This window comes from Sus scrofa, chromosome 13 (genome assembly GCF_000003025.6).
Source record: "Sus scrofa isolate TJ Tabasco breed Duroc chromosome 13, Sscrofa11.1, whole genome shotgun sequence".
Taxonomy (NCBI): domain Eukaryota; kingdom Metazoa; phylum Chordata; class Mammalia; order Artiodactyla; family Suidae; genus Sus; species Sus scrofa.
Window position 1 is genome coordinate 34,679,555 of NC_010455.5, and position 27,956 is coordinate 34,707,510.

The following is a 27,956-nucleotide window of genomic DNA, read 5'->3' on the forward strand; positions in this document are numbered from 1 at the left end:
CCGGCGGCCAATGGGTGCGCCCCTCGGCCCAGGGGGCGGGAGGTCCTGGGCAGGGCGGGGCGGGCTCCCCCGCCCCCTCCCCCAGTCCCCGGCGCGGCGGAGGAGGACTCAGAGGCCCCCCCGCCCCCCGCTTCGGTATCTACTACAGCGATGGCAGCTTCTTCTGCTCTCCCGGGAGGCCCCGCGAGTCTCCGGACGACCTGGGCTCAGAGAGGAGAATGCCGGAGAGCGGCGAGTCCACCCTGGTCCCTGGTCTTCTTTTTCCTCCTCGGCTCCCAGGTCCCTCTGCCCCTTCCCCCACCTCCTGTCCTCCTGACCTTAGATTTCCCCCCCTCCCCCCAGTCCTGCAGTAGAGGTCCTGTTCCCAGCCTCCTGCCAATGACTGACTCTGCCCGCGGACCAGAGGCCGGTCCGTTTCACTCATTTATCTAGTGGATAAAGAGCCCCTCTCGCGCGCTTCCCAGTACCAGCCCCACGCTGGGTGAGACCTTGGGACCCATAGTGCAGCCAACATCCGCTAAAGCAGCTCCATCTCTCTCCCTCCTGTGCGTTACACAGATGACCCCTTTTAACTAGGAGCAGAGACCGTTGGCCAGGGGTCACTGCCCTGCCTGGTTCCTACATCAGCAAGTCGCCCCACCAACCTGCTCCACTCTTTGGTTCCCCGAGCAGGACACTTCTTGCTCTTCTAGCAATATTACCAGACTTCCCAATCAAATTCCTCTTTGCTGCTGGGAACCACTCTCCACCTGCGTTTCTTCCACTCAGATCAATTTTCTCAGTCCGCATATCCCAGCCTATGCCCTGGTTCCTGAGAAGACCGACCCTGCGCCAGTGGGCCTAGTCCGTGGAGAGCTGGCCTGATGGACACTCTTGTTTCCCTGGGGGTGCTTGCGGTGGCCTCGCGGAATCTAAGGGTGTGTGTGCATTCGAAAATTCACTGCACCTAGGCTGAAGACCTAGTGTGCCAGACCCTGGGCCAAGTGCAAGTGCAGGATGAAGGCTGTGGGTGGGGCCTGTGGGTGGGTGGCAGAGCCCCCCACACCTAAGGCCCTGGTGAGGAATTGGCCATATGTAAGCCTTCTCTAGGTGGGAGATGAGTGCTCTGCGATGTCTAGCCCCCAGAGCCACCAAGAGAAACGAGTGATAAGAGAAGGAGTGTGTGCATGTGGTTGGGTGAGGTTGGCCCCAGAAGAAGGCATGTTATCTAGGCAGGAGCTTGGGCCTGAGGGCTGAGCAGAAGACCCTAGACTTTCCAGGGGCCCTGCTTGTGCAGTCTCTTTAGCCTGTTTTTGTATATTTTGTGGCCACATCACCAAACTCTCTTATTGGTTCTAAGTTTTCATTTGACTTTCTTGGATTGTCTAATAATTGTCTCCCTTCTCAAAGATACGCCCCAGTTTTTTTAGCTTTAGGTAATGAGGTGACAGCCCCTTACATCTTCAGCAAGCATAGAGAGAGTGAAGGCTCTGGTGTCAGGGCTCTATTTCTATCTGGCTTGAGCTCTTAGTTCCCTGTCTAAAAAGGGAGATGAAGAGGAGTTCCTGCTGTAGCACAACAGGATCTATGTCTTGGGAGCACTGGGATGAAGGTTTAATCCATGGCCAGCACAGCGTGTTAAGGATCCGGTGTTGCTGCAACCGCAGCTTAGGTTGCAACTGCGGCTGGGATCTGGTCCCTGGCTGCAGGGTGGGGGAAGAGAAGAAAAAAAGAATCGTCAGCAGCTCTGGTGGCTGGGGAGGTTCAGGTTAGATCCCCTGCCTAGCCTGACACGATGTGTTAAAGGATCCCACAGTTGTCACAGCTGCAGCTGGAATTCAATCCCTGGCTGGGGAACTTCCATATGCTTTGGGGGCGGCCATGAAATTGGGGGGGGGGAGATGAAAATAGGGCAATTTTAGTAGAATATATGTAAAGATCTAGAACTCAAAATCATCATCTTGATGATCATATTATAGGTAAGGTAAATTGATAGACTCCAGGCATTGGGTTAAGTGCTTTATTTGTATTATCTCTCTAAATCCCCACAGGATCAGAGGAAGGTCTCTATTTTGTGGATAAGGGAAGTGAGGCACAGACCAGCTAAGGGAATATGTGTGGAGTAGGGATGTGGTTTGACAAAGCGGTGCTCTTTGACCATTCTGCTCGTGTGTGATTGTTGTGATAAAGAGATGATGCTTAAAAAACACCTACAAGTCCGGGTAAGTGCCCCATGCAGGATAGCTTTTATTAATTTTATGGTTGTTTGTCACAAGATGCTTACTTAGACTTTTATTGTGATGATGATAAAGTTCAACTTTCAACAATGCATTTCAAATTCCTTTTACTTTTAGAAGTCTAGGCACTAGTTACGATCCCGAAATAAATGCAAGGTACTGTGTAATTGCATTTTAGACCATGGTGCAGTACACGTTTAGTCCATCATAAAGGGTTACCACTGATATTAGGACTTTTAAGAAAAAAGATGGCGGTGGCAGTGTAGGGGGCGCGGCCGCCAACCCCGAGTGCCAGCTTGCACCCGGGAGGCCGGGCAGGGGTGGGGAGCGGGGCGGGCTGACGCCACGTGGGAGGCTCCGCCCCCTAGGACGCCCCGCCTCCAGAGCCGAGGCATCTGCGCCTGCTCCCTCAGGCTGGGCTAGGCCTCGCCGGGCACGCGCACTCCGCCGCATTCTGATTGGCGGGCCTTCGCGTCCCACCGCACTCTGATTGGTGGAGCGGCCCTAGGCCTTGGGATCCTGGAGATCAGAGCGGCGCTCCTGTCCTGCTCCGCTCCCTTATCCCTTGGAACTGGAGGAGCTTGGGGTCGTACGGCAACCTGATTGCTGTAGTCAGCAAGGACAGTCAGGGCGGCTTCTGCTTCATTCCAGCGCTACAGTCCAGGGGCTAGGACAGCTCCCGTCGTTCTCTGTTCAGCCTCACCGCCACAGCCTCGGTCCAGCATGTTTTCCAGGGCCCAGGTGAGGCGGGTTCTGCAGCGGGTACCCGGGAAGCAGCGACTCGGCGTCTACAGGTTCCTGCCCTTCTTTTTTGTCCTGGGAGGAACGATGGAGTGGATCATGATTAAAGTGCGCGTGGGCCAGGAGACCTTCTGTAAGTGGGAGTGCAGCAACCTCCGTTTCATTTCTGGCAGGCAGGAAGCGGCAAGGGAGCCGTTTTCCTGAGGGATGTTCTAAAGTTACAGACCGTTTATTCCACTCAGCGCCGAGCTGCTTTTACCCGGTCAGAAGGGCGAGTGCAGTTCCTTCCTTTCGCTGGGCCTTGGAGACCGCCTGGGGTCTCCTGTAAGCGAGGCAACAGAGGGATTGGCGTCCAATCTGGAGACTTTCCCTGCACTTTGACAGGATGGCACGTGACTCTACTTTGGACGCCCTCCTTTCGAGCCTGCTCTTCGCCCATGCCCGTGATATTGTTTGGCCCTAAGGAACAAACTTGCTCACAGGACCTAGAAGCAGATGGGATCCTGAGGATTCATGGGAGCTCCTCAATGGCTAGTCCTCTCTGAACTGTAAAGTCCAAACCTTAGAAGGAACTGGTCTGCCCGTCTTAGCTAAACACTACTGTCTTTACAGGTCAGAGTCATTGGCACCAGGGCCTGGCACTATGAAAACAGTACCTGGCATTGCTTTCCTGAGCACTAGCTCTGGACAAACTAGTTCCTCTTCTGGGATGATTTTCCTAACCCTTAGGCAGGCCCTGCTTTCTCCGTTTTGAGAAAGTTACTTGTGAATTACCAACTCCCATTTAAAAAAAAATAGTGCTTTCTAAAGATATTTAATCCTTTTGTTCATCCGTTCATTAATATATAATGAGCACTGATGAGAGGATATAATGAACAAGGTGAAGGGTCTACCAACCTGGAACAGCACTAATGGGGGAGATGGATCATACACTTACTATTGTGATGTGAGAGCAAAGTAGAGGGAGCATGGGAGTCTTGAGTGGGGCACTTGAATTGGATTATGTGGTGCAGGGAAGGCTTCCTGGAGGAGTTACCCTCTCAGGTAGGACCTGAAGATTGAGTAGGTATCAGCCAGATGAGGGAAAGTTTTGTGGAGTTGAAAGCATCTCACGCCAGTGGTTAAGAGCAGACCTCTGGGCTTTGGTGTGAAAGTATGTTGTGTTGGAGGGACTGAAGCATGTGAGCAGAGTGAGGGATAAAGTGGTTACAAAGGTCCCGGGGCAGGGCCACAAAGGGACTGGAGTATCAAGAATGTATCCCAAAGGACTGAAGGTTTTTAAGCAGCAGTGGATGACCACATATGGAGAATGGTCTCTTGTGGAGAGAAGATTGGCAGCAACACTTAGGTTCTGTGGTTGTCCAGGTTCGAAATGGTGGCCTGGTCTAGGGTGAGATGCCAATAAGTGGATGGAATTGAGAGGCACCTCAGAGGTAGTACTGACAGGGCTTGGTAACTGAATGGATTCAGGAGATGAGGAATGGAAGCTTCTGGTAGGGCAGCTGGGGCAGGGGAACACGGGGAGGACAATCCTGGGCTCCATTTTGGATGTGCTGAGGGGGAAAATGGTTATATAAATCTGAAGCTCAGAAGGTAGATTTAGGTTTGTAGGTAATTCACAAGCAGATTGTGATAAAATCAGAGTCAAACTCCAACATTTTAAGGGTGACTGAGAGCAGCCAGCGAGACAAGGGAGGGAAACAAGAAGGATTTGTTATCACAGAAGACAGAAGGCTCAGGAAGTTTTAATAAGTGAATGGGAGGTCAGCCTCCTCTTCCTTTCTAGAAGAGACTTGAAGATATGCAAAGAAAGCAAGCTGGCGGAGAGAGACTGGAGATACCTTGGCCCTAGGGAAGGTGGGAGAGGATGGGATCAGAGCAGGGCAAGAAGTAGCCCTTGCAAGTCAACTGGAAGAGTTCCTTACTGATGACTTTTTCCTGTTGAAGAAAGAGTTCGTGGGCATTTGGAGGTGCGTAAAGTAGGGTCAGGGCTGTGGCTTAAGAAACAGGATTGTTAGGCATCACAGTTGACCCAGTTAGATGCAACACTTGGTCCCACAGTGCAAAGCAAGAGGGTGAGGCATAGGAAGTTCTCGTTGTGCCTCAGTAGGTTAAGAACCCAACTAGTATCCATGAGAATGCAGGTTTGATCCCTGGCTTCTCTCAGTGGGTTAAGGATCCAGTGTTACTATGGCTGTGTTGTAGGCTGGCAGCTGCAGCTCTGATTGTTCCCCTAGCCTGGGAACGTCCATATGCTGCAAGTGCAGCCTGAAAAAAGAAAAAAGGAAAAAAAAAAAAAAAAGGCATAGAGAAGAAAAGAAGTTAATCTGTATTAGGTTCATTGTTTTTTTTGTTGTTTTTTTTTTTGGTTTTTAGGGCTGCACCCATGGCATATGTAAGTTCCCAGGCTAGGGGTTGAATTGGAGCTACAGATGCCATCCTACACCCCAGCCACAGTAATGCAGGATCTGAGCTGCATCTGCGACCTATACCACAGCTCATGGCAATGCTGGATCCCTAACCCACTGAACAAGGCCAGGGATCGAACCTGCGTCCTCTTGGATCCTGATCGGGTTCATAAAGCTGAGCCACAAAGGGAATTCCTGTACTTGGGGTTTTAAAGATGTGTCAAGAAGTTGATACTGATAATAGAGGATTTTTAGCTGGTTTGGGCAGGAAGCGAGAACAAGAAGGGGCTGACGAGGTGCTCAGAGGAAGTTGGTAGAGGTCCAAGGACACAAGAGCTAAAAAGGTAGGAGAAGTTGTGGTCAGAGCAGAATGAATTTATTACTTCAGAGGAACACTGCAAGCAGATGGCAGAAGTTGATTGGAGAAGTCAGGAAGGTGAAGTGGGCTGGTGCTTCATTCCTGTTGTGGGGTAGGAAGATGGCACAGGACAGGGTCAGGGAGCCTAGGCTAGATGCTAGCATTTTCAGAGACTGAAGGGGAGTGATGGACAGAAGGTGTCAGTGCAGAGAAGATGGTGGCAAATGGGATAGCCCCAGAGAAAGAGGGCAGAGAATCACTAGTCTGGAAAAGCAGCAGCTGAGAACAAGGAGACCTCCCTCAGCTCCCTCCCCTAGTTCTGGGTGTGGCAGAGGGAGCAGCAGAGACCTGCAGGGCCAGAAGTACCTTTGAGGACCCAGTTAAGAAGAATGACTTCAGAGAGAAGATAACTTGCTAAGAGGCATGCTAAGACATGTTTCCACCTCTGAAGACACTGACTCTGCTAATGTTGTGCAAAGCTGCATTAACATAGTCCTCATTTAAATCATGTCTTCTTTTAAGATTATTTTGGTATTGTCAGACATCAAGATTCAGGTGACAATCCTAGATTATTGGTTAAATTACTCAAATATATGAGTACTTTTAATTCCTTAGTTTCTTAAAAACCTAAATATAATCTTTGTTTGATACAGACGATGTCTACCGTAGAAAAGCCTCAGAAAGACAGTATCAGAGAAGGCTGGAAGATGCATCAGAAACTGAACTTCAGCAGTCAATAAAGTGAATATGAAACTTTACTACTGGTTTCAACTCCTTTAAGATCTCTTGTTCTTACACAGAATTGCCTTTACAAAGAATTTTTATAGTTTTCCTGTCTCTGGTTGAATACTTCCCAAGTCACTGATGGGCAGCACTTGTGGGAAAATTATTTCCTACTAAAACACATCTACCCATTGACTATAGTCCATGAAATATTTCTTAAAAGAATTCAAGGATCAAGGAGTTTGCTTGTGGTATAGCAGGTTGAGGGTCACTGCTGTGGTATGGGTTCGATCCCTGGCCCAGGAATGTCCACATGGCATGGGCATGGCTGGAAAAAAAAGAATTTAGGAGTTCCCGTCGTGGCACAGTGGAAACAAATCCGACTAGGAATCATGAGGTTGTGGGTCAAGGATCTGGCATTGCCATGAGCTGTGGTGTAGGTCACAGATGAGGCTCAGATCCTGCTTTGTTGTGGTTGTGGTGTAGGCCGGTAGCTGTAGCTCCAATTGGACCCCTAGCCTGGGAACCTCCATATGCCGAGGGTGTGGCCCTAAAAAGCCAATAAATGAAAGAAAGAAAGAAAATAATAAAAAAAGAAGCAAGCATCAATCAGGATTCTTTTCAATGCACACTGAATTGTCTGTGAGGTCCTTTGTTTTAGGCAACAAGGACAAACTTATTTTTTTTTTTTTTGCAGAATTTGGACTTAATATGAATAAAAGCCAGGTCTATTACTCCCCGTAAGTGCGCCTGTGAATAGCAACAACCTCTTCCCTTGCCTGGCTCTATTAATATACAAGGGCTGGACCTCCATGAGGACTGGGGAGCAATAGGCTTCACTGCCCTCTGTGATAATATTGCTTTCATCAAGCTGCTGAAGATGAAGACACAACTTCTTCCCAAAGAAAGTGAACCTTCAGCATAAATCCACCATAGACAAGCAAAATCAGAGGCTCAGTCTTTTGGGAGAGATTTTATAGTCTGACCCAGAGTATGTTTGGATCAACTGGTAGAAAAAGCAAAGGCATCTTTCCATGCTTGGAGAATCACATCCAACATCTTTTCAATCAAGAAAATATCTGCATATTAAAGAAGGCTAAATTTCAAAATAGTGTCCAACTATTGCTCATGAATAAAAATGCAGATGCTTAAGGCCACAGAATATCCTCAAGTTAATGATCTCTGCCACAAATCAATTGTTCTAAGGGATTTTATCTAATTTAAGTCAGTCCATTTATGTAAGAACCAATTCATATAAAGAGCCACTGAAGACTCAGATCTCATTAAAGCACTACTGAGTCACTGCTCAGAGATGGCTCAAGTGTGAAGACCAGTGATGACCAACAGCACCAAGGAGAGGAAGGTGGTTCTCACATGCACTTTTTTTTTTTTTTTTTTTTTTTGCTTTTTAGGGCCACACCCTCAGTATGTGGAGGTTCCCAGGCTAGGGGTCCAATCGGAGCTACAGCTGCTTGCCTACATCATGGCCACAGCAACACAGGATCCCAGCCTCATCTGTGACCTACACCACAGCTCACAGTAATGCCAGATCCTTAACCCACTGAGTGAAGCCAGGGATTGAACCTGCAACCTCATGGATCCTAGTCAGATTTGTTTCCGCTGCGCCATGACAGGAACTCCTCATGTGCACTTTGAAGATGGCAGGACAATATCTGACCTCAAGCAAAGCAGCAAAGCAACTGTATTAAAATGAAGATACTTTTAGAACACATTTATTTGGATGCTATAAAACTAATTTTTGTTAATCAAGATGTAAACTTTAAACTTTTCCTCAATTTCTTTTTTTTAACATTTCTACTAAGGCATGTGACTCTACCTGAATTATCAGATACTAGGATTATTTAAGGGAACTTTCATAATATAAAAGCAATGCTCTATTATACTCTTAAGAGAACTGCAGTGCCCCACAATGTGAAAAAGGCAAATAATAACTTACATTTTAAAAACCAAAATACTTAACTCTAGAATGACAAAAATCTAATTAGTATTTATTGCAAGACAACTTCCTCCACTAGGGTGATGGGGAAAGAATGTGAGCTTTGCAGCTTCACTGTATCATCTAAGTGATAGGGAAAATATTTAGCTAAAGAGTAAATGCTTGGTATAGGAGTTCCTGTCACGGCGCAGTGGTTAATGAATCCGACTAGGAACCATGGGGTTGAGGGTTTGATCCCTGGCCTTGCTCAGTGGGTTAAGGATCTGGCATTGCCGTGAGCTATGGTGTGGGTCGCAGACGTGGCTCGGATCCTGAGTTGCTGTGGCTCTGGCGTAGGCTGGTGGCTACAGCTCTGATTAGACCCCTAGCCTGGGAACCTCCATATGCCTCAGGAGTGGCTCAAGAAAAGACAAAAAGACCAAAAAAAAAAAAAAGAAAGAGAAAAAGTAAATGCTTGGTATGGGAGGGCTATCTTTGTTCATCTAGCAGTCCTATTTTGGAAATCTTGCCTAAATATCTAAAGCTGTAGCTTAATCAAATTAATCTTTTAGAAATTTGGATTTTTCACAGTGAGTTATTTCTCTTAAAAAAGTACACGCACACACACACTTGGATCATGGTGTTTTCCAAAACAGTTTCTCTCCTAGTACAGCAGTATTCAGGTCTTAGTTTTCATATATGTGTATTAAATTTAGAATTTCTTGGCGTTCCGGTTGTGGCTCAGGGGGTTAAGAACCCGACTAGCATCCATGAGGATGTGGGTTCGATCCCTGGCCTTGCCCAGTGGGTTAAGGATCTGGTGTTACAGGGAGCTCTGGGATAGGTTGCAAACGTGGCTTGGATCTGGTGTTGCTGTGGCTGTGGCCTAGGGTGGCAGCTGCAGCTACAATCTGACCCTTAGCCTGACAACTTCCATATGCAGCAGGTGAGGCCCTAAAAAAGGAAAAAACAATTTTAGAATTTCTTGCCACATGTATATGCAATCCACAAGACATGAATTCCAAATCTATTTGGGGGATAGAACTAGTCTATTAACATCCTTAGGTCAGAACTTTCATTCAGCTGACCTAGCCACTTCCAAATGAAAAAGGAATAGAGGAATACTCTCAGCAGTATTGCTCACAGCATTCAGGTGAAATGCCTAACTAATGCTTTGGAGATCATTCAAAATATGCCCATGAGCACAGATGGCAGTACAGCCCTAAACTGTAAGGGGAACAGAACCAAAGGGATTTGCAAAGTGATATTAGAGGAAAACGTTTTTTTTTTTTTTTTTTTTTTAACCAACACTTTGTATTAAAAGTGTGGTCATGTTTCAGGAGCTTATAAGCATGATAAAAACACATCCAGGCCACCTGTCTCTTCTAACCACCAACAGCTATTTGAAATGGGTTACACTGATTTATGATACAGAACATGCTTTCCTTGCCTTCCACCATCAGTAACAATTCTGCAATTTCAACTTCAGCCTGCATTTCTACCCATGCTGAGGACATGTTAGGAATCCCTGACTGCCAGCCTTGGGTAAGACGTGCATGTCAGGTTGTAGTGTGACTACACTCACCTTCTGTGTTAATGCATCCTGAGCCCTGAACCACAGTCTGGCCAGTGATTTTTGCCTCCACCCAAGAAGCTTTCTTCCCTTAGACTGACAGCTGTAGCCTTATCAGCATCAAATCAAGGCTTGCAGAAATTAAACCTGCTTGAAACTAACATCTGACATAGGCTTTAACAGAACAACCAAACCTGGTTAATCCAAATCACTTTGCAAACTCCATTTTTATTTGGATTAAAAAGCTTTAGATGAACAAACATATGATACATACATATTATAAGACTAGTTACCACTTAAATCTCTTTTGATACAGAAATCAGAATAAACCAAGTTTTAATCAGGTCTGAAAATGTTCAAGTTCAAAAGTCAATAATACCAATTTGGAGATTTTTACACAAAGAAGTGTCCCTGCCCAATTCTTCCTCAGAGGAAGAGAAGGGTGGGTTCAAAAACAGAGCAATTCAAGGCCTTTAAATCAGTTGGCTGACATACTGTTTTAAACCTATAGGTCTTTTCCCCCACATAAACAAAATTCTTTTCCATATGAACTTATATTTTGAAAACATTTAGGCCATTATACTTTCTAAGCTGCATTACTACAGTTCCTAAAACTCAGGAGAAAAAAAGATGTATAGTTCACTTGCACTTTTTAAAGTCAGGACTTTTTTTTTTTTTTCTTTTTCTCTTTTTGGTTTTTCTTTCTTGGAAGATGGCTGATCTCAAATCTTATATCCTAAATAGTAACTGATATTCTCCAAGTTAATATACAGAAAGACATGATTCTAAAATAAATACATAGAGTTCTTTTTTTTTTTTTTTTTTTTTTTAAACTTAATTAGGGCCTGCCTAGTGGCCCCCTGGCCCGGCTCTACACTGCCTTAGGGAAGCCCCTGGCTGGATCTATGGTTCCTACAGCACCTCTAGACACTGAGAAGGAGCCTGGAGGAGGAGTGCTCTGGCTTCTAATGCCCCACATAGGCCACAGTGAAGAGTTTTTAGAGGCTCCCCAAAGAAGTCTCTTCCAGACCTTAAAAAGGGAAATAAAATGGGTGTATGAAATAAATAAATAACTTAACCAAAATTAAATTTCAGGTTCTTTGGTGTAATTCAACGATGTCTAGAAATAAAATCACCTGATTGTATTATATAGTCCATGATGATTCAATGGCCCAAATAACCAGGAACTGAATTTTTTAAAATCTGATTCAGTTTAACAATAAGGTACTGACATACTATTGCAATATATTTTTTTTCCAAGTTCAGAATTTTTAAAAATACTTGATGCAAATTGAGATCCAGTGGTTGACTACAGGCAACTAAATTACAAGGGCCTCTTGTATTTAAAGTATCTGGATACAAGAGACTTTGTTTCATGCTACACTCTTATCCCCATGATTTAGCAAGAATGGTAATTAAATGTCCAGGTATTGATTCATACCAGATTAGAAGAAAAAAAGTATCCTTTGAGAGTCACCCTCTCAATTCATAAACAGCAGTGGAAGCTCTACCACAATGGCAACCACCTTGTTACAATAAAGCAGACTTCAAAAACATTGAGTGAAATACTGTTGCATGTTTGACACTTTCTACCTGTCTGGGTATTACATAATGCCTCCAAATGTTTTTACTGGGGTCATATAAGAGAGATACGGTCATCAAACCCAAGTGTCTGGGGATCTGTAATGGTCTTTTTAGTGAGCATTTTCTTAATTAAATTATGACTCCTTTCTCCTGAAATTCAAAAGCACAAGCTAAAATTTAAAAATTATTTTAGAAAGTCTTAAATTTCTGGTTGAGAATTTTAACTCTGAAACTTAGAAGAAAAAAAATGCCGCATCTGATGAGGAAATAAAGAATAAAAAAACAGATTTGCATATGCAGGCAATCTATCCTTTTACAATTATGCTTCTGATATAGCTCATATATAATTAATGCACTCCCTTCCCTATGTTAGGTTAGGTGTTATGTTTAAAAATAAATCACCTCCATGCACACTGCAATGTTTTCTTCAAGATGAACTTCAATGATTTTCAATGTAAGAGATTTAAAGTTTTAAATCATCTAACATGTATAGGAATTAACTGTGAATTCATTATAAATAGATCAAAAGTACCCTTAAACTTACCTGCAAAGGCTAATAAATACAATTCAGGGTTGTGCACATGTTCTGCAAAATTAACTGACACCACAGATGTCTAACTCAGCACAAGAAAAAGCGCTCTCTCCCTTCAGGTGTCCGGGAGATGCACTAGCTGCAAAAGGATGCAGAGCGCAGACTTCAGATCTCTGACTTAATACAGCAAAGGTGCCATGTCTGCCAAACGTCTATAACCTAACAACCTTTCACTTCAGCTATAAGAAACAATTTTTGCAAAAGTGGCGTAAGATACTTAGGCACATGAAACAGACATAAGTACACTCCCCTCTCTAAGATGTAAACTAGGACCAACTTCACATTTCATTGTCAACTTAAACTAATCTGTAAACTCTTATGTGTGTGGTTTTTTTTGTTTGTTTGTTCTTTTATTAAAAAACAAAAACAAAAACAAAACAAAAACAAACACCAAAAACCCCAAGCCAAGACAAAACCTTTGATGGTTTCAGTTCTATGGCAACAAGTAAAAAGATAAAACTCCAAGTCTACTTATACAACCAATTATGAAACTGGTTTTAAACGAAGGAAACATATGCAAAAAAATCTTTTGTGTATTTGATAAAGTCAACTTAATATAACAAAAACAAATTGAAATAGCTTATTAAAAGTGTCCTTATATAAAAATGGCCTTGTGATGTACAGTAAAATGCAATAAAAATTATCATCCTTTGTTCCTCCCCCCACCCCCAGTAACTAAAATGGCTACTATTCCACAAAACTCTTTATGCTTCTATAAAAGAAATGTAATTGATGTGATTAAAGGTTTTCTAGATTGTATGCTTGGCGAATGTTGAGGGTGTCTCGGAGCATCAGATCCCGAAGGCGCCAAAGGGCATCTGCCATGGTGGTGTGGGCCCCTTTACTTTTCAGCCAGTGAGAGGGGAGGCGGCTCTCCTGTTCTTTTGACAAATGGACATCACGTCTTCGTGCTGAAAGTTAAAGTGCATAAAAAGAAATATAAATAGGATTTAAAAAAATTTTTTTGGCCACCCCATGGCATATGGTGTTCCCAGGCAGGGGATCAAATACGAGCTGGACTTGTGACTTACGCCATAGCTATGGCAACACTGGATCTTTAACCTACCGCCGTGCCAGGCTGGGGATTGAATCTGTGTCCCTGCTGCTAAAGAGACCATGGATACTGCTGAGCCACAGCAGGAACTCCAGGAATTTTTTTTTTTTTAGGGCCTCACCAGTGGCATATGGAAGTTCCTCTGAATCAGAGCTACAGCTGCCAGCCTACGCCACAGCCACAGCAATGAGGGATCCCAGGCCCATCTGTGACCTACACCACAGCTCACGCCAACGCTGGATCCCTAACCCGCTGAGTGAGGGCATGGATCGAACCTGCATTCTCACAGATCCTGGTTGGGTTTGTTAACCACTGAGCCACAAAGTGAACTCCCAACTACAGGAATTTTAAGGTAACAAATTTTCCCTCAGTCTTGAGGTCTGACAGATTTATTAAAATTTAAAACATTTATTATTTATTAAATATTATGAATTTTAACTCTGTAGCATATTTCCAAGCAAGTTTCTTATATAGTTTCATTAGGTATCTTGGTTTTTAGAAAACTACTTCACTTAGGTATGAGGCTACCTAGCCAAGGATGTCTCATTTTACACTTCGTAGTTTAGAAATTAACTAATTTCTGGGAGTTCCCTGGTGGCCTGTTGGTTAAGAATCTGGCATTGTCACTGCTGTGGCATGGGTTCAATTACTGGTTTGAGAACTTCTACATGTCAATGCAGGCGTGGTCCACTCCCTCAAAAGAAATTAATTAATCTAACTTCTAACAATGACTTCGTAAAAGAGCTTCAGAATATAACATAATTACTAGAATGGGAATGTGAGAGTTGCACAAACACCTAAAAGATAATATTTTGTTGTAGGCACTCCTGATATTTAATAATTACTTCAATATTAACAAAAATTCCTAAGAAGGCAAATGCGAAGAAACGAAAAACTTTCTACTTTCTTAAAAGAAATCAAATTATTAAATGTGGCTTAGAAATGAAGAATGAATAGAAACTAAATATCCTTCCTGAAACTAGGCAAGTTATTTTAGTATGCAATGAAAATACGTTAAGCGTGCTGAACTAAATTAATAAGTTGATAGGTGAATAGAAATGTTTTCTAATATTATCTTTTTTAAAAACTAAGGTGAAATAACTAAAAAAAATTTTTTTGGTCTTTTTAGGGCCGCACCTTAGGCATATGGAAGTTCCTAGGCTAGGGGTCAAATCGGAGCTGTAGCTGCCAGCCTATGCCACAGCAATGCCAGATCCAAGCCTGGTCTATGGCCTGTACTGCAGCTCATGGCAGTGCCGGATCCTTAACCCACTGAGTGAAGCCAGGGATCGAACCCGCATCCTCATGGCTACTAGTCAGGTTTGTTACTGTTGAGCCACTATGGGAACTCCCTGAAATAACTTTTAATTTATCCAAATGCATCAATGCAATGCCCAAATGCCTGAAAAATAACTGAAAAAATTCAGAATATACTTAAGAAGATGGCATTGATGTTTGACAAAACTAAAATATGAAATTCAGCAAAAAAAATATTGTGATGTCAATATATAAAGAAGCTCTAAACACTTCAAGTAAACATACGACTTACTTATACTGAGAAACCTCAGTTTGGGTTCCAGAACACAATAAAGTGATTCACATGAATTTTTCGGTTTCCCAAGTGCATGTACAAGTTATGCTTACAGTACACTGTGTATATTAAGTATGCAACAGCATTATGTATAAAAGAGTATATATCTAAATTTAAAAAGATTACATTGCTAAAAAACACTAACCGTTATCTAAGCCCTCAGCAAGTCATAATCTTTTTGTAATAGCAACATCAAAGACCGCAGACCACCATAACAAATATAATAATGAAAAAATTTGAAATATTGCAAAAATTATGAAAACGTGACACAGAAACACAAAGCAAGCACATGCAGTTGGAAAAATGGTGCTGACAAACTTGCTTGACACAGGGTTGCCACAAACCTTTAATCTGAAACAAATGCAGTATCTGAGAAGCACAATAAAGCAAGGTGTAATAAAACGAGCTATGCCTATATAGGAAAAATGGGTATTTATCCTATGCAATAATATGCCAATAGCAGCAAGAGGACTTTGATAAAGCATGGATTTTGAAAAGGCTTCTTGAGAAGGACTCTCCTTACCTGCCAGAGTCTGGTCCCACTTGCTAATGCTGTTGGACTCAGCACTGAGTCCTTCAATGTATTTTAGGTAGGCCTCTGAATGGAGAAGCCGTTGGGTCTTCGGTGGGGGGGCCACAAACATTGGCGTTGTTGGCTGCTGTATGACAGGGGGGCCAGTTGGATGTGGGCCAGGATATGGAGGTGGTGCCTGCTGCCCTGGAGGCCCCAAAACACCTACCTGAAAGAGTACAGACACATGGTGGGGAAAAAGATGCTCAGCACATGCTCTGAGAAAAGAGGGTAACTTGAATTCTGTTGAGGCCTAGAAAAATCCAACTTGGAAGCTCACCTGCTGTCCATACGGACTTCCACCTGGTGCTGGAGTCCCTACCATAGGGGCCACTCCTTGGTTCATCACACCTATAATTCAGAATTATAGGCACAATTAGAGGCTCTGGGTTGAGAAGATTGAAAAACTACTGTCTGATAAGAAATGCCATTCATAATGCAAACCTACGATCTCTGCCCTGAGTCTCTGTGGATAGGAACCCTAAGCACTCAAAACAGGCAATTTCTATAAGGAATTTTCTATATGTAGCATTCATATAGAAAATTCATATTTTTTTCATCTTCTAGGTACTTTAAATACAAAACTAGTACAACCTGTCAGATATACATTAATTATTCATGGCTTAGAAATGATATGAACTCTGCATAAAATTCTAGTTATTTCCCTATAGTCAGAATACACCTCTATTTTCAAGGTAATTTTCTTTTGACAGCACAGTTTCCTGAAACTGAAGCCCATGTTTAATTTCAGTGGTAATGCAGTGCAACCAGGCTCAGCTGTATGCAGTGTATTAGGACAGTAGGGACACAAGGGAAAGGTTGAGGAAGTGCATGGTTACATGACCTTTGTGGAAGCTGGGGATATATTCTTGCTGTCCCCTTACAGGTCACTAGTACCTCTGGTTTCTAACTGGAGTCACTAATGCTGGCAGAGAGGGGACACTGACATCTGATAGAGTGACACTTTGAAAAGGGATCATCTGGAAGCAGAGCAGACTTGGTGCTATCACTTCAAATGCAAAATGACAAAGCGAAAAAGAAAGATTTCATGGTTCTACTATATTCGTACTATGTATAAAATACAATTCCCTTGGTGACTCCTCATAAACAATTTCTGTCTCAAAATGAGTTCTGCCTCACAGGTCCTAGCTGATGATAATGCAATGTCCTAAATTTAATGTCTAGGGCTATTTTATTCTCATAAAAGAGAGAAAGAGGCAAGGAACCCAGCTCATTAAAAACTAATAAACTACAACTAAAACCCTGGAGAGCTGTTGTTTTAACCTTAAACAAGTCCAGCTTGCTGCACAGAAGGATCAACAGGAGCTAACTTCATATTCTACAGTTTCTCTGGAGTCAAAAGGTTGATATTTTGACGAAGCAGAGCCAGCCCACTATTCTAAGGTTCAGAATTGCTAACTATCACTTCCAAGAAGTATTAGAAAAGAGTAAGTGAAAACAAGCTTTCTGTTTACAAAGCAGAAATTTTTATATTCCAAGGATCCAGAAGGGTACCTGGATCACAATGGTAGGATCCTAACACTTATTTCTGAGTGAGTGAAGAGGCTGCAGTGGGTAAGTTGCTGCGCCAGCAACATATTATTAACCCCTGCCTCCCAAAGACACTCACCTACTTTAAATCTCGCAACTCAGTGGGCATCCCTGAGCTGCCGGTAACAATCTTTGCAGGGCAGCACAAACAAATCAACAACTAATCCCCTATGCTTCCTCTGTTTACAAATGCCATGCCAGGGGCAACTGGTGAGAATGCAGGCTAAGTCACCGGGGAGCTCACTGCATCTTTCTCTCCTTGAAGCCTGATCAGAGGTGTAAGCGTGTGTAGGCACTAAGAGGGGTTCTTCCCTGACTTCCTATCATCAGGAGAGTGGTGCCTCCTTCAAATGCATTTAGAATCTGAAGGGGGGGGGAATGGAGAGAGCTGTCCCTCAATACCTACCAGAACATGCTACCTGGAGGGTCCTGGCCTTGGCTGTGGCTCCCATTGAGTACCACATGCACCTGGAAGTCAACTCCAGGCTAGTCTGATTGTTCAGTCAGATACTCGGTGCCAAGGGGAGAGGGCATAGCACAAAGGCCAATTGTGCCTATCACAGGGACCATCAATTTTATGACTGACATTTGCTGCAAGAGCAACTCACACATAGTCCACCATTTCCATAATGAAATACCACTCCGACAAACCTTTTCTCCTCTGGGTTATGTCTAGAGCAAACACTTCTGTGGAGTCATGGCCATTGTCTGTGTGTTGCTGCAGGCTCTAAGCCAAGCCACCAGGTTTGCTCACCCTACACACTGCTGGGTACACCTTCTGAAGGATTGCTTGAAACTCTTTATAGCTCTGGATTGGTAGGTCTAATACTGCCATGATGTTTTGTCATCTGGGCCGGGCCTTTTTTTATTTCCCTTCTTTCTTTGGCGGCATCGCAGCATGTGGAAATTCCAGGGACTGAACCTGTACCACAGAAGTGATAACACCGGATCCTCAACCTGGTAGGCCACCAGGGAACTCCCTGCGTTTGGCCTTTAGCTAATATTTTGGATGATGGACCAAATTCTATTATAAGTCATTTTAAGGTCACATTCCCTCCAACTAGATTATAGCTAAGGGTCAGTTCTTTCGCATATGATGGCACTTAATATGAGAACTTGTGATCTTCCTTTCATAATAATCTTTCAACTTACTATTTAATTATAAGGTAAAACTGTAGCTATTTCTGGACTTCATTTATATGCTTCTATATGAAATAACTTCTGAGTTTCTGTCAATAGACAAACCAGTGTCTATAGTTAGTAGAGGGGGCTATGCTGTTCTTTAAAATGTTATGTCATGCTTCTTTGGGGACTCGGGTACAGAAAACTAGTTCAGTACAAATTTGTTCTCTCCTCCTTTTTATTCCTTGACTGAAGGATTTCTAAAGAGTTTTACATTAGTGACTTAGAAGGGCTGTTTGAAAAGCAGGAGATGGGGCAGGGAATCTACACAGAGGACTCTGTGAGATAAGAACTGAATCGGAGGAAGAAATGCACTTAGGAGCAAAAAGTGTTTTTTATATGTCACTCGGAACTAACAATTTGGTAATCTTCATTCACTGATAAAGAGAGCAAAGCATAACCTTCTAGGCTGTGTTTGGCTTTCTGAGCACATGAGAAATTGTTCTGAATGATTTTAGAGTACACCTCCTGCCCCTTGACCTGCTGAGTCTGGTTCCTGCCATGTGCCCCATGCTGCTGCTAGACAGCCAGGTGCCCTAGAACACAAGTGCTGAGCCACCTGCTCAACACACAGGACAGGCTCTGCTGCTGACACTTCTGGGATTCTCAGTGAGGGAAGGCCTGCCCACATGGATAGCAAGTACCTCCTGGAACAACTGGTTGAGGGAGGAAAAAGAGAGTATGAAGATGAGATTAATGAGCGAATGAGGATGAAGTTCTTACCCGGTGGTGGGATGCCCGAGAGGCCAGGCACACCTGGCGGAAGATGGTGGGGTGGAGGCCCCCCAGGGTGAAGTGGCTGCATGCTGCCCATGCTAACAAGGCCATCAACTGGGCCCTGCAAAGGTGGAAGGCCTGGCGGATAGCCACCCATCATGCCTTGAAGGACACAACAAATTTCAGACATGCATCATTAACATGCAACATGAGCTAAGTAATAACAACACCCCTACCCCAACATGCACTAATAATGAATAAAAGCGCCCTTAGTACTGCATGATAAAACGGCAATTAGTGCAATTATTTTGTTGCAATAATGAACAAAATAAAAAGTTACAAATATGAAATACAACATTTTTGGATGAATTAGTACTTAGTATATGATTATTTGTAGTTATTTTCCCTGGGATAAATATGCTACATGTTTTCAGTTAAATAATAAGAAAGAGGAGTTCTAGTAACAGCCTTCACAAGGTCATGATTATTGCAGACTGTTCAAAAAGAGTGACCAGTTCTGCCGACTGTGATTCCACTGAACAGTAGACAACCCATCATTCCACTCTGCCACACTCATATGCCTATCCCGGGTACACATGAGGGGAAACTGGAATGGAGGGAAATGAGGCGCACAAGCCCTGAACACAAAGCATGGTTCTCCAGCATGGAGGAGGTGGGCAAGAATTTTTCAAGACTTCTATACCCAGTGCTTCTCCCTTCTAGCTCCACCACTGCTGGTAAGAATGGATCATGCTTAGGCTTGAGCTGGGAACAGCTGAGAGCTATCATAATAAATGATGTTTCATCTATAGATTTCAAAACTTGATAAAACCTAAACCCTCCCAAGCCTATCTAAGCCCAGGTCACTCAGTAGCCTGCATGCAGACCTCAGGAGGAATGGCTGGAGAATCAGGCTCTGCTGATACGAGAAAATGCCAATTGTCATCATTGCTCCAAGTTCACAAATGTCCTCACAAAAACCTTAGGTTAACAGGGAACATTTTAAATGAGGTATGGAATTTCTGTGAACAGAGGTTTTTCTTCCTTTATTTTCAAAGTGCATCTTCACAACACAAAATATTTTCTGCTGGCTAGGGAAGAGTCTCAAGAAACAAGTATTTTTTAGCAAAAAGAATGAAAGGAAGAAAATAATTTCAAAAGGTCAAAGACTCACCTATCAAAAGAACTTTAAAGCCACATGATATTTTTTTAAGCAGGAAAAACAACCTGATTTTTCTGGGATTTGAAATGATCACAATGAAGAAAACAAAAGATTCCCCGAAATGCAATCACCTTTGGTCATAGCTTCTTGCACAAAGGGAGGATTGAGGGATTGGTGCCAAACCTCAGTTTTATATAATACTCTTTGTAGAGGGATGCTGGGAAACTCCAGATGCTAAGAATTTTACTTTTTAATTTTCCCTGAAGAATTATTTAAACAAGGTATTTATCGAAGTTTAGTCTTTGAAGCTATAAAATTACTAGAAATTCTGAAATTGGTTCAGCTTGCCTCATTAATCATATCTAGGCTAAGAAACTTACACAAACCAATAAAACAAATTTTAAATAATAATACCTCTGTACATAAAATAGGATTATGAGTTTCATTTTTTAAAAATGAGAGTTCAGAGAGTAAAAACTGCTTTTGAACAGACATCATCAACTTAAACATGAGGAGATCCAATGCTACCAAACTGCCTTTTAACCACACCACCAGATAGAGCTTTTGGGATAAGTACGTGGGAATTTAAGAACATTAGGAGGCTTTGCTTTCAATTACAAAAGCCCATCTGAACACAGCCTTCACAGGCTGTGATTGAAGAAATTATTAAGAATCAAAAGATATGACACTTGTCTTCATTAAACTGTACTTTGGCATTTATTATCCCAGTCACATGTGTTCAAATGAGCTTCAATGCTTGTAAGCAAAGCTGGTCTCAGACAGCAACATGGCTAAGACTTAATTTCTATGCAACCTGTAAACCCATGAAAAATCACCATCTTAGCTGTAAAGTTCCCATTGCGGACCAAAGGCTGGTTACTGTACAGAACGCTTGCCCTTCACTCCCATGGCCCAGAAGTCTGGGCAGCATATGCTCAACAATGGAGTAAGGGCTTGCTGGAAGGGGGCTTCACTTTCCTTACCCATCAGAGCTCTATAATGATATTCCCCAACAGGGAGCTAAAATGCTGCAGCTGCTGTTTTTTAGTGTTTTTAGCAGTTTGAATTCATTTTGTTAATGTGTCCCTGGGCTGTTTAGTCAAGGGCACAGTGCTATAATATCACACATCAAATAGAACAAAAGACAATGTTAATGAGGGAATTCTAACTTTCAAAGTCCCCATGTTCAAGGTCTGATTTCTAAAATCCTCTGGAACCCCATTAACCAAAATGGGCCATGGAATAGAGCAGGCGATTATGAGATTTGTTAGATCAACATCAGTTACACTGAAAGTACTGAAAGCCATGATTCAGATGTGCTTTGGCGAGTGCAACTGCTGAGTTCAGCGATAGTGCATTTGAGAACTTGCCATCACAAAAGGTAGGAGCGACAATGGAAAAGTTATCCTCTACTACTCTGCCTGAAAAAGCAAATTAAAAAAAGCAAAAACAAAAACAGCATCCCAATGAGCCTGCCTTGAACAACACTATCTTGGACGCCCTGCAAAAAGAGGTCAGACTGCTTGCTTAAGAACAAACACAGGTGGCTTGAATGGACCTCACCAGGCTTAGAGAGATCACAAAGGAGGGACCTGAGAAGTGGTCTGCAGGCTTCTCATTGGAGACACATCAGACAAGGATATTCAATTCAAGAAGAGCCAAGTTTGCTATGGCTACCAGAACCAGAGACAACACACACAGGCAAACCACATTCATCATTTTCTTTTCTTTTTTTAAAAATATGTGACTGGGATACTAACAGAAAATGCAGTTTAATGTAATTAAATAGAAAAGCATTACAGAGTGGGCACAATGAATTGAATAAGGACTTTGTATTCAACTTAGCAGTCATGCACACTGGTGACCAAGAAAGGATTTACAATTCATCGTCAAAAATCCTTTTAAATGGTCAGTCTTTTAAGGATGGCTGCAGCAGAACAAGGCAAACTGAATACTGGAATGATACGGGAAAATCATTGTCACCTAAGACTAGTTTTGGGTTTTCTTTAGGGAGTTCCTCCAGAACAGAATTCAGCATCTATTTATGTTTTCTGCTACAGTGCTCTACCAAGAGCAGTCTGGGGTAGAGAATATCGCCAGACCATGCCCACAGCCAGGGATGAGCTGCTCCCTACCAATTTCCAGGGTTGGGCCCAGGGCCCACTTCTGGGGCAGAGGGGAGGCATTGCCCATATGGGAAAGGCGATATAAGGACGACATGGATGACTTCAAACTTTGAATTTATCATGAGAAAAGCCTAGAGACTGTGGCCTACTCCTTGTTGGAGAAAAAAAAAAATGAAGGAATTTCTTAAAGTGGAAAAAAATGGTCTTAGCTCCTGTTTTTACCTGCAACAGGTGTCAACTGCTGATTGAGCATCCCCATTGGTGTTGGTGGTGGCACCACCCCCATGAGAGCCCCCACAGGGGTGCCTGCTCGGGGAGAAGCACTCGGCTGCTGTTGCTGTGCTGCTCGCTCTCTCTCCTGCTGCTCAGCAACTTTAGCTGCCCGCTCTGTAAAGGCATTTCAGATTTTCAATTCTGTTTTTAACCCAGGAATTCAAAATACCATCCATTGCATTCAACAGGACTAGTAAAAACACAGGCAACAGTTCTGTCTCAATGGAAGGAACAGTAGATGACTAGTCTCAACACAGGAGGAGTCGGGCCGATTTCACTTGGTAACCTAGAGTCCAGCTTTCCTATCCCATCTTGAGAACTGGTCTGCAAAGATTTCAAGAATGTTAAGACTGCAACACACATTCAGAAAGCACAGATTTTATTTAAACACGTCACCAGCATAACCAACGTGGTTAATCTCACAAGGCACCCTGAAGATGAGAAGCGCTACCATTATTCTAGTATTAATAGCATTACAAATTATTTATAATTTCAACATGAAGCAATTCCATGGCCCATTATAATTTTTGGCACAATTGTTACTTACTATATTTTCCTGATTCCCTGCACCCAATTTTACTAAGATTTGAGGACTCTTGTCATTAGTGTCATGGGGTTTATTAGCAGCTGAAGAAAATTAACTCTGTAAGGGAAAAGTAACTTACTGCCTCCTCCACAAGGTTTTAGGGAAAATAAACGCTAATCTGTACATTCTAATTTAGCAAAGAGGTCATGTTAATGTTTAATAAACCCCAAGGAAAAAAAATGGATGATACTCTAGGTTACAGTCTTCAGAAGTAGGGAATAATATATATACACATATGAAGCAATGGACAATGTACTGACAGAACCAGGTTTCCTGAAGCTAAGTTCAATACTGACCATGAATCATCCTAAATCAGCAAAAGTTCCAGAATTCATACTTATTTCATTCAAAAATGCAAGAGGAGCATTTGCTTGTGCCAGTGCTGGGCTGTGGAACAAACGTGCTACACCCCTCGTTCCTTTGAGCTACTCTGCATCTCCATAAGCAATAGTTCCAACAATCACATTCCCAGTCTTTCTGAGAGCTGACAGGATGGACCCTTACTATAGCACTCTAGAAATGTGCATCCCCCAAACTACCACAATACAGGGTTTATTTTGCTTCACCATTCATAAAAAGGAAATCCTCTCCACTCTTCACATGGGCAAACTGAGGCTGGGAGACAGGTAGTGACTTGTCCAAGGATACAGAGAGAGAACCAGCAACGTGTGGCCCTGATTCCTGACATCACACTACAACTGCCACACATTAACCCTCCAACATGGAATTCAAAAGGCTGATCTAAGGAGGGGGAAAACAGCTCGAGGTCCTATGGCTTTAAAGAGCATCAAGAAGCAACAGCTCTAGTCCTCCTTCACGTGAGAATGTGAAAGTCAAGCAAGTCAAAGTTTCCTTGGCTGCAAAAGAGTTGCCCGCACAGACCTGTCACCACTCTCTACACTGTCCCAGTTTACAGATCCTCTGTACAATGAGTGTTCTCTGTACGTTAAGTTCTAGTATCTTCACTATAGAAACGACACAGTAAAATGGGAGAGCAAAAAAAAAAAAAAAAAAAAAAAAAAAAAAAAAAAAATGAAGCTGAAAAGTAAAAACTCAGGCCTGTGGATGGGATATTGGACTAGCTACCTACTGGTTCTTTCCAGAAGGAGCCCAGTTGTCTTAGAAAAAAGAACTACTAAATGAAGTCAGCCAAACTCCAAACTTTGGGTTTTGAGTTCAATCGGTCAGAATACAAAATTTTGTGTCTCAAGCAGACATTGCTGAGTCATATACCTCCTCTCATTAAGTTCTCACTGAATTTCTGAATTTCAGACTCCCCTTTTAATTTGGAACAATTTCCCAGAAGCCATCATTTCTCCTCCTCTTCAGTTCTGCTCCAGCATTTTTACTTTTACAGTATCCCCAGACACATTCTTGCTCTTGTTCACACTCTAAATAGCCAGCCATGCAGTACTGGCTCCAGCTGCCCTGGCCCAGGATTTACAGCCATGTAAACTTCATTTCTAGTATTCCTCCAACTAAGTGACATGCCTGGTTTTAACTTTCATTAAGGTGAGAAATACCAAAGCGCTTCAAACTTCTAGATTCTTATAGAACTGACTAGGGTTTCTCAAAGAATGTTCTGTGAAATACTAGTTTTTTAGGATACTAATAGGCATTATACATGAATAGCTGATGAAGTTTCAGAAAACGCCAGGTGAAAAAAATAGGTACTTTAGTGTAGCTTTAAAGACTTTAAGGAGTTCCCATTGTGGTACAGTGGAAATGAATCTGACTAGTATCCATGAAGATTTGGGTTCGATCCCTGGTCTTGCTCCAGTGGGTTGGGGATCCGGCATTGCCATGCACTGTGGTGGAGGTCGCAGATGTGGCTCAGATCCCACGTTGCCGTGGCTGTGGTGTAGACCAGCAGCTGTAGCTCCTATTTGACCCTTAGCCTGGGAACCTCCGTATGCCATGGGTGCGGCCCTAAAAAACAAAACAGAAGACTTTAATACGGCAATATGCACTATAACTTTCCAAGAGAGAAAGTATTTTGAGTGCCTCTTAAACTTGTTTTTGTCACAGTGTTTTCTGGCTGAGCACCTTGTAGGATTAGGGTTCTGTAGAAGATCCTTGAGGAAATCTGTCAGATAATTTTATAATAATCAAATGTAATAAACGAAAGGAATAATTTTTTTTAAAAAGGAGTTTCTTCATAAACTCTATAAACTTTATATAAATAAAGGTGGCACACTTAACACTTAATTTCTTTATGTTTGCTGGCCAAGAAGAGTAATGGTGACTACTGTGGTCAATCGTTGAGAGAGGGCTTTGAACTGGAAAAATGAAGCATACAATTCCAAAAGGAAAAAATACAGCTCTGAGGGTAACAGTCCTGTCTAATCTAATGTTTACTACTCATTTCTTTATTAAAGTCATGCCTGGTATTAAACAAGAAAAACAAAAATCTCTCTCAAGTAGTTGTCCCTAACAGCTAAGAACCACCAAATTGTTGAATGATAGCTTGTAGCTCAAAATGATTTAATTACAGAGAAGAAGGAAAATGAAGGCAGTTGAGCTTTATCAAAGAGAACCCAAGTACCTTATAAATAGCTATGAATGCATCACAGGCCAGGATAGGCCTAGGCAATCAAGCCTCAGCCTAGAGTTTATACATACGGCTTATCAAGAGCCATAGTAGAAGATCACTGATTTTGAAAGCCCCCTTTCAGATGAATTTAAACCAAAATTATATTTAACATCCTTGTACAACCATTCCCCAGCTCAACACGTGTGCTTATAGGACTCAATGAAAGAAGAAAACCATGCAATTTTTTAAAAGCAAAATTTTTTTTGAGAAATCTGGGGAAAAAATAACTACACCAGGATCAGAGGTCAAGTCAGAGACAGTGCTTGCTCAGTTGGGACAAGGCTGGCACTTAAACTGCTGGATGGGAGCCATTTGAGACCATCCCCAACACAAAGTTCATGTGCAAGGGGTAAGAACAAGAGAGTAAAACCTATCTATGCACGTGCATTGCTGAAAACATCCCCTTGCTTAGAAAGCTGAGATAGTTGTGCCTAGGCTCTATTTACCTTCGTATTCTGCTTTCTTGGCTGTCTCAAGGTTTCTCCATTCTGTCCCCACCAGTCGGCTGAGCTCCCCAAAAGAGTAGTCTGGATGCTGGGCCTTAATCACAGCTCTCATCTCACTGCTGAACAGGATGTAGCCACTCATGTTGATTTTCCGTTTGGAGCCTTCCTTCTTTGCACTGCCTTTGGCAGACTTGGGGGTAGACTGTAAGACAGAAAGCCCTTATAGTGCATCAGAACCACTGCCTCTGGTCAACTGCTCAAAATTTCTGGAAGCCAGGAACATGCAATTCAATAGCTACTGTTTTATAGACATGTTCAGTTTATAGCTGGCCCATTTTCTTGTTCAAAACACAGCTCTTCTCTTCCTTGCCTCCTACCATACAAGAAATAATTGAAAGTTTCACTGAATTCTATAATAGTGACCTCACAATTAAGTCTTAAGAATATTCTGAATGAAGAAAAAACAAAAAAACAAAACCCAACAGGGATCACCTTAGCCAAAAGATGAGTTCCTAAAGGAGAGTCTAAAAAGATAGAAGCAATAAATGCTAGAGTAACGGGATGATGCATTTCCTGTAACCAAGAAGAGATTCTAACCTGCCATTAAAACCAGCTACCTGTGAAATTTAAAAAATACATTAAATTTTAAATTAATAATGGCATTGAGAAAGAAAAAAAAACATCTGTTCCTTCTTGTGGAATTCTAGGTTGAAGCTCATATAACGTAGGGGCTGGTTGTCTCCTTACTTTTTAGCTGGAATTTGCTGCAAACCAGAGCTGGGAATAAGACAAGTAACAGGAACTTGTCACCTTCACCTGTGGGGGTGTGTAGGGCATGAGATCCAGCTCACTGGCCAGAGGAGTCTGAAGCTGAGGGAGAGAAGGTGGCTCAATGACCTCACTATCCTCTTCTCCCATCTCTTCGATATCATCATCTCCACCTTCTAACTCAGCAAATTTAGCTTCTAGCAACTGGATCTTCTTTTCCAACAAGGGTGAGGGCTCCTTCTGAGGAACAATTGGTTTTCTAAATGAAATGACATTAAAAAAATAAAATGAAATCACCTATCACTACTCCAGAACTGATCAGAAAGCAGTATTCTGCCTTAATATCTAGAAGCAAGTCGCTGCAATCTGCTTCTTTTAAAAACATTCTGAATAGCCACAAAAGCACTTGCCACTATACAGTGAAACACACACACACACACACACACGTGTATGATTTTGACGTCTTTTTTTTTTTTTAACATCTTCCTGTTTAGATGTGTGTGTGTGTGTGTGTGTGTAGCGCATTCTCTTTTTTTCTTTTTTGGCAGGACCTGTGGCATATGGAAGTTCCTGGGCCAGGGACTGAATCCAAATCATTTGACCTATGCCACAGGTGTGGCAATGACGGATCCTTAACCTGCTGCACCATAGGAGGAACTCCTAGTGTGCATTCTCTTAATGGGTTATATACAAGAACCAAAGATTTCTGCCTCCATATTACAATTACTTAAATGTAAGCTAAGAGAATTATAATAGCAGTTAACCACATTTCAGGATATTCTGAGGATTTTCCTTTAATCTTTAATTGAATTAATATTTTCTATTTGAAATGCACAGCTCTAGTTTCAGACCTAATGAAAAACAAACAAACAAAAAACCTATCCTAGACTATGCTATTTTGATGTCAGTTTTACTATTAGGAGCTGAAGTGCTCTTTCTTCCTTAGTTTTTCAGGTTTACCTGAAGTAATAAATTTCATCATCTACCACTTTAGCAGAGAGTGAAAACCTCTTCAGTCCCTTGAATTTCTTCATCTGCTTGTCACTCTCGTTGTAGCGGCTCTCACAAAGCAGAATGTCATTTTCTGGTATTTCAGTTGGCCTGCAGGAGAGGAAGTCCTTGAATGACAACACAGCACACTTTCCTGAAAGAGAACATTGGAGAGAAATTAAAGAGTAAATTGTGGTCATAGCTAACAATTATTT

The 27,956-nt window shown here is 42.5% G+C and overlaps 1 protein-coding gene and 1 long non-coding RNA gene across 29 annotated transcripts in view; one reads left to right on the top strand and one right to left on the bottom strand.

The window, feature by feature from the left end:
* Positions 69 to 7,617, top strand: SMIM4. Of its 4 annotated transcripts, none has more exons than XR_002337556.1 (3): positions 69 to 279; positions 769 to 3,090; positions 6,377 to 6,481. It is a non-coding gene; the product is annotated as a small integral membrane protein 4 (long non-coding RNA). The 4 variants fall into 4 exon arrangements; XR_002337555.1 differs by lacking the exon at positions 69 to 279 and having other exon boundaries at positions 581 to 917; positions 2,031 to 3,090; XR_002337553.1 differs by lacking the exon at positions 69 to 279 and adding an exon at positions 7,144 to 7,617 and having other exon boundaries at positions 2,702 to 3,090; positions 6,377 to 6,464.
* Positions 10,164 to 27,956, bottom strand: part of PBRM1 (polybromo 1) — a 131,400-nt gene continuing 113,607 nt past the window's right edge. For 15 of the 25 annotated variants that reach the window (XM_021068905.1, XM_021068904.1, XM_021068903.1 and 12 more), the window contains 8 exons: positions 27,712 to 27,895; positions 26,800 to 27,010; positions 25,984 to 26,185; positions 22,308 to 22,472; positions 18,804 to 18,959; positions 15,628 to 15,698; positions 15,300 to 15,516; positions 10,605 to 13,042 (listed from right to left, as the gene is read on the bottom strand). In XM_021068905.1, coding sequence (XP_020924564.1) covers positions 12,870 to 13,042; positions 15,300 to 15,516; positions 15,628 to 15,698; positions 18,804 to 18,959; positions 22,308 to 22,472; positions 25,984 to 26,185; positions 26,800 to 27,010; positions 27,712 to 27,895 — 1,379 coding nt within the window. In that variant the 3' untranslated portion in view covers positions 10,605 to 12,869. Of the gene's footprint in view, positions 13,043 to 15,299; positions 15,517 to 15,627; positions 15,699 to 18,803; positions 18,960 to 22,307; positions 22,473 to 25,983; positions 26,186 to 26,799; positions 27,011 to 27,711; positions 27,896 to 27,956 lie in introns of all 25 variants that reach the window. The other 10 variants (XM_021068912.1, XM_021068911.1, XM_021068925.1 and 7 more) reach the window with 5 other exon arrangements.